Source organism: Mirounga angustirostris, unplaced genomic scaffold (genome assembly GCF_029215605.1).
Source record: "Mirounga angustirostris isolate CCGP_5_RB_7025 unplaced genomic scaffold, mMirAng1.0.hap1 SCAF_14, whole genome shotgun sequence".
Classification (NCBI taxonomy): Eukaryota; Metazoa; Chordata; class Mammalia; order Carnivora; family Phocidae; genus Mirounga; species Mirounga angustirostris.
The window spans coordinates 38,209,911-38,216,483 of record NW_026991722.1 but is presented as its reverse complement, the minus strand read 5'-3'; the positions used below and the strand labels follow the sequence as shown (position 1 = coordinate 38,216,483).

Genomic DNA, 6,573 nt, shown 5'->3' with positions numbered 1-6,573 from the left:
TCTCCAAAATGCTTTATAAAGCGGATGTGATTTCTTCTGTGACACAGTGTAAAAGAGGACCCTGGTGTTTTTAGGTACAAGTCCTAAAGGAAAAAGAGAAACAAGAGGGTATTTGGCTTTGGCCTCTAAGGTCTCCTAGGGAAATGATGGGAATGTAATGAAAACAAGAGCACCTTGCTGGAACTTACCTTCTCTCTCCGTTTGCTTCACTATCACACTTAAGGATTTTTTTTTTATGTGTATGGCAAAGTCAAACCTGTTACTTTGTGAAATAGCAACCATGTCCAAGTCTTCAAGGACAACTGCAATAAAACCCAAAGCACAAAAGGGGCACTTCAAACAGGGAAATGCTTTTCCTAAGATGTTAAATCAGGAGTGACTAAAAGAGCCAGATTACTTATGTAAAAATGAGGAATAAAAGAATAAGTTCTTAAATTTAAATAATCAAATGAAATATCCTTGGTTTGCTAATATCCCTTACCCTGTCTTGGAAAAAATTCTTTGTTCAACAATGTTGAGACTCTAGGGGATCTTGGGATAATCTTCAGATAAAAGGTTAAACTGTCCTTTTTGTGCTAAATGTTGGGTACACAATGGCATTGCATATTTTCAAAGCAAACTGCTAAAAGTACAGTATGTTTCAGAAAGTTTGTAAGTTTTCACAATCAGTGTTTTAACACAGAAATCTGTTTATTAAACCAAACAAAACAGAGAAAATTATACCAGCCCTCGATTTTTTTGAATTTTCATTTAAATAAGCAAACTCTAAATCCACACCTTAAAAGATGTTTGTGCATCTATGTATTTCCAAAATACTCATATTTCAATAAGATTTTCACATTATATTCACCAACAGTATCACAAAAGTTTTTTTGTTTTTTTCTTTTGTTTACGTAACTGTCAGGAACAGTAATTCTAGAAACACTAGAAGAAAAAGCATAGCAATGTCCACAGTTACAAGAAAAAGTGCACATTACTTGGTCACAATCACAGTCATTACTTGAAAAACTATATGTAACAAGTACATAAGAGATATCACTGATGCCTTAAACTCATTATCAAAAACTGAATGACATAAGTTTTACATGAAATAAGGCAAATTCAGGAATGCACAAAGAATTCATAATCCAACCAAAGCTGAACAGAAAAATAATCATACAAGAAGCATAAACTGATGTACTTCTCCCTAAATATTTAGAAAATAGGCTTGCCTCAGTGCACAAAGAAAACACCATTCATGTGTATCCAACACTATAAAATAAGAAAGAAGGGCAAAGTGTGGGGGAAAGGAGGGGACAGTTCATTGAAAATTGCAGCTGCATCCACTGAGAGTTCTTTACATCATTGTTACCTAGAACTGTAAATTATACAAATCCTATCAGGAGAGGTAATGGTCTTTTTGGAAACTTTCTGAAATAGTGAAGGAAAAACTACACACGAGTGCAAATTTTCAGATTGTCACTTGCAACCTCTTAACATTCAGCCATCTACATCCAATTGCTGCTGGAGGCATGCCTGAAACACAGCAGCGTCAATCCGGGGTGAGCAGCTGTAAGGAACCAAGGTGTGATTTTTTTTTTCAATGATGTCTTTTTTAATATTAAAAAATTCTGTGATGAAAACCTCTATTGCGAAACCGCAATGTTGAGTGGCATGATGAGCGTGAGTGCAGAAACGCAGGCTTCTCTTAGAAGTAGTTCCTGATGTGACGATTTAAAGAACGTAGCAAGGGTTTGTTTTCCAGCATTGTTATTTTTGTAGAAAGAATTTGGAAAGAGGAGAAGGCAAAGGGATGTGGAAAAGGTACTTACAGTAGTTTCTCAAAACAGTTTTCTTTTAGGACCTATGAAAAAGTTACCAAAGTAAAAATGACAATTTTGAATGAAAAACAAGTTTTCTTTTTATAAAAATTACATATATTTTTTTAAAATACAAGATCCTTCTCAATGTTGTTATATCCTGTAGCAACAAGAAATTTGGCTTTTTTTTTTTTTTTTTTTTGCCAGATACTGCAGCTTTCTGTCCAATAAGTCAGTAGCAAATTCCACTAATATTTCAGTTGGATCTTGAACTATTTTTTTTATACCACAAGCTTCTTCTGTTTTATCCTTGAATTAGGAATATACAGCTTTTTTTTTTTTTTTTTTTTTTTTTTGCCCCAGATATTTATGCTGACAAACTAAAACAAAAAGCAGTAGGCTGGACACATTACGGTATCTCAAGTACTTCAGAGGTCAGAGTTCCTTTGAAGCACCTTAACACATCACTTTATGGATCAAGGACAATGTGGCATAATGGAAGTACTTCTCTTAAGACTGTGCAGTAAGACCAGAAGCATCTCTGCTGGGAAATCAAAATGTCATTAGTGGAAACTGCAAATTTAGACCTCCGTGAAGAGGACCGTCATTTGACTCAGTTCTGTTGTAAAATAAGATTTTCCAGTTCATCTGCAGAACGCAATAAAAATGCAGCTGATTCTCGATATCCTGCAACGAGCTGCCTCACAGCACTGATCTCAGTTGGACTCAGCTGGGGTCTGGAGCTTGAACTGCTGGAGGAGCCTGAGCTAGTTGCCAACTGCCTCTTCATGCTGAGATCCGTGGGTCCTAGAAAAAATAATCACAAAATTAACATGAACAATCTTTGTTCCGGAACTTTGAACACGAGCATTAAATTGTGGACTTAATTCACTTACTCTTTTGTGAGAAGCTGCTGATACCTTTAATCAAATACATCAGCTCTCCGAAATGCCAAAGAGCAACATGATGTGAGATGAGTGGCTGAGTATTCTGAGAGTCCTTGTCCAGGCAATCGCCTCTTACTGTGGGAAGTCCGTGAAGAAGAACTTCTCCTAACGTGTGCTTTTTGGAAAATTCAATTTTAAGTCTACTTTACCCCGTGTTGTAGAAGTTTCTCTGCAGCAGCGTAAAATGTTGGGACTTATAAATGCTTTGTGTTTGCACCGTTGGTTAACAAATAATTTTAGATTCCACCTACTCAGACTTGGAAACATCCTAGATTGTGAGGCTAATGACTCCAGACTACAAACTCCTCCATTTAGAACAAAGGAAATTTTGGACAGGGGAATTCAATGACATGGTTACAATTCAACAACTTTTAAGTGGCACAGTAAGGATGTGAATTGCATATTATTTCATTTCAGGCGAATGCTTTTCTTCCATCAAGTTGATTAGTATTTAAAAATATGTATTAAATTAGTAAAAATTAGTATTTAAAAATATTAGCAGTTTGTTTTAGAGGGGTGCAAAAAGTAAATGATCAGTACACACAATCTGCAAAGAAACCAGACCTGGAATAGTGCTTTAGGTATTGCTAAAGATGCTTCTATATTATTTGCATAAAACATTTAGGTGTCAAAATGTTTATTACATATAATTAAACCAAATCAGATAGGTCTGTTGACATTTCGTAAATTTTTAGTTTTTTGTAAATTTTTACTTTAAAACAACTTAGTTAACACAAATGTCTGAATTAAAGATTTTTAAGATGCTTTGCATCAATTCTTGATTAAGGGTTTTTTATGTGTTATAAAGGTTAAGTGTTCATTGTTATAGCAATTACTTAATGAAAAGAACTATAATTATTAAATTTGCAATGAGTAATACATTTAAAAGCCCTGAATAAATATTACTGTGGACATAAGGCAGGCTCAAAAATTGTAGCGATGCTCTAACTTGAAATGATTTAAACAGATTTTTCTTAAAGATAACGTTTCAGATAATGGTATTCATTTCCTGAACCGAAACAAGGGATGTTATTTTATCCTGTTCGTTCTTCTTGAGGCCTGATGGAGACCGGTCAGGACCCAACCCCCTTCACTCTGTACCCTGAAGGGAGACGAGGACTCCTGTCAGCTAGGTGGCACATGTCCCATGAGGTGGGAACAGCTTCACTTGTAATTTAATTAGGACAGAGACAAGCCTAGCACATAAGAACTCTGACATTTGAGAGGGACTTATTTCCACTTCTGCCACAGCCTTTCAAAGCCTTGATTTCCTAGCAGGAGTTAGCTTCCATTTGTTCTGCTGTTTACAAAATCCTGCTGCTGACCTAGCAAGCTGAAAGGGAGAGATGTGGGCATGTCACACTTGCAAACAGGAATTAATGAAGAAGTGTGCAAGCAAATCAATAGCAACTAGGTTATTTGGAAAGTTCTGAATGGATTAAGAAAATATCATAACAATGGATTCTGGTTTATGGATGAACCAACTTTAAATTTGGATTTTTTTGTCCTTTATATTCAAGAATCCCAGTACCAGTACAAATCTTTATAAAAGGAAGTGGAAAGGATTTTTCTCAGTTATGTAGATATGGCACGTCTAGTTGATCATTATTTTGTTAGAAGTTGTAACATTTTATGATGTTTTTGCTGACAAGCTAAGTGGCTGGTTGACATCTTTAAGTGGAATTGAGAAAGGGTGAGCCTAGGGCTCAGGTTCTTTTTGGGATGAAAAAGGTGGTGATTTCATTCTAACACTGCACTTTATAGATTATTCTCTACCTCTGGCTCGGGGGTAAAGGCTTCCCAACTAAGACATGGCTTTCACTTTCTTTCTGATTATCAACATAGGCAAATTCTAGATAGCTCAGGAATACAGAAGCCATTCACACCTTTGTTATTTTTCTGGAAGAAAGTTGACTTCATTATCTTGGTGTCTTTTGGATCTACAGGATCAGGATTAAGTATAATCAAAACTATAAGGAATTCTTTTTGCTGAATATTACTAAAACTTCAAAGCTAAGAGGTTGAGCAGGGAAGCAAAAAAATTAAAAGTCACAAATGAACAAATTTAGTGACTACTCAAACAGCCTTTCCTTGTTTGTTACTAGTATTCTTAACTGCCTCATTTAGACAATGTCCTACTTCGTTGGGTTAGCGTAACCCAAACAATCAATACAAAGTAAAACTTCAAATCTTATGAAGACACTGGATTTAATGAATTCGAGGAAAATATTTTGGAGATTTAATCAAATCACAAAGCCACTAAAAAGTATGGTTCTGGAAGAGTGGGACCAGTTAACAAAACAAGCAAAAATAATGACAAAATAGGTATTTCAAGAGAAAATGATTTGAGTATCAAGTGTTAAAGCAAATCAAAAAACTTGACAAGTTTTAAAACCATAATTATGCAGATCTACTTTCTTTATGTTCATTCTGAAAATTTGAGTAAGAGATATTTCATGGTAACAGGCAATGTTAGAAAAATTAAACTCCACCAAAACCAATCTTTGATTTTTTGTTTAAGGTTTGGAGGCAGATTTAAGTTATAAGTAAATTCTAATTAAAGGAAAATGAGTATCTGTAATTCACTTTATTTTTTGATATATTTTTAAATTAAAATATAGTTCACATACAATGTTATATTAGTTTCAGGTGTACAACAGTGATTCAACAACTCTGTTATGCTAGGTTCTTTTTGTTTTCTTTTTGTTTGTTTCAAGTTTTTATTTAAATTCTAGTTAACATTTGGTTAATATTAGTTTCAGGAGAATTTAACGATTCATCATGTGCATGTAACAACCAGTGCTCATCACAAGTGCCCTCCTTAATACCCATCACCCATTTTTCCCATCCCCTCCCCTTTTCCCCTTCAGCAACCCCCCATTTGTTCTCTCTAGTTAAGAGTCTATTTTATGGTTTGCCTCTTTTTTTTTCTTTCCTCTATGTTCATCTGTCTTGTTCCTTAAATTCCACATATGAGTGAACTTGTATGGTATTTCTTTCTCTTATTTCGCTTAGCATAATACACTCTAGCTCCATCCACATCATTCAAATGGCAAAATTTCATTCTTTTTGATAGCCAAGTAATATTCCACTATCCATCAGTCAATGGACATTTGGACTCTTTCCATAATTTGGCTATTGTTGATAATGCTGCTAAAAACATTGGGGTGCATGTGCCCCTTTGAATCAGTATTTTTGTATTCTTTGGATAAATACTTAGTAGTGCAATTGTTAGGTCAAGGGTAGTTCTATTTTTAACTTTTTGAGGAAACTCCATACTGTTTTCCAGCTGCACCAGTTTGTATTCCCACCACCAGTGTAAAAAGGTTCCCCTTTCTCTGCATCCTCACCAACATCTGTTGTTTTCTGTGGTGTTAATTTTAGCCATTCTGATCAGTGTGAGGTAGTAGCTCATCATGGTTTTGATTTGTGTTTCCCTGATGAGTGAGGTTAAGCATCTTTTCATGCGTCTGTTAGCCATCTGTGTGTCATCTTGGGGAAAAAGTCTATTCATGTCTTCTGCCCATTTTTTAACTGGGTTTTTTGGGGGGATGTTGAGTGTTGAGTTTATTAAATTCTTTATAGATTTTGGATACTAACCCTTTACCAGATAGGTCGTTTGCAAATATTTTCTCCCATTCTGAAGGTTGCCTTTTCACTAAAATGTAGCTATCATCCGTCACCATACAAATCTATTATAATTCCATTAACTATATTCTGTAAGCTGTACCTTTCATCCCTGTGACTTAGTTATTCCATAACTGGAAGCCTATATCTTCTATTCTCCTTCAACCACTTTGCCATCCCCCATCCCCCTAGCAACCATT

At 35.1% G+C, this 6,573-nt stretch overlaps 1 protein-coding gene across 8 annotated transcripts in view; it reads right to left on the bottom strand.

The window, feature by feature from the left end:
• Positions 1-2,412: 2,412 nt before the first annotated feature.
• NOL4 (nucleolar protein 4) overlaps positions 2,413-6,573 on the bottom strand; it is a 420,442-nt gene continuing 416,281 nt past the window's right edge. For all 8 annotated transcript variants that reach the window (XM_064578812.1, XM_064578809.1, XM_064578811.1 and 5 more), the window contains one exon: positions 2,413-2,606. In XM_064578812.1, the coding sequence (XP_064434882.1) occupies positions 2,413-2,606 (194 nt within the window). The remainder of the gene's footprint in view (positions 2,607-6,573) is intronic.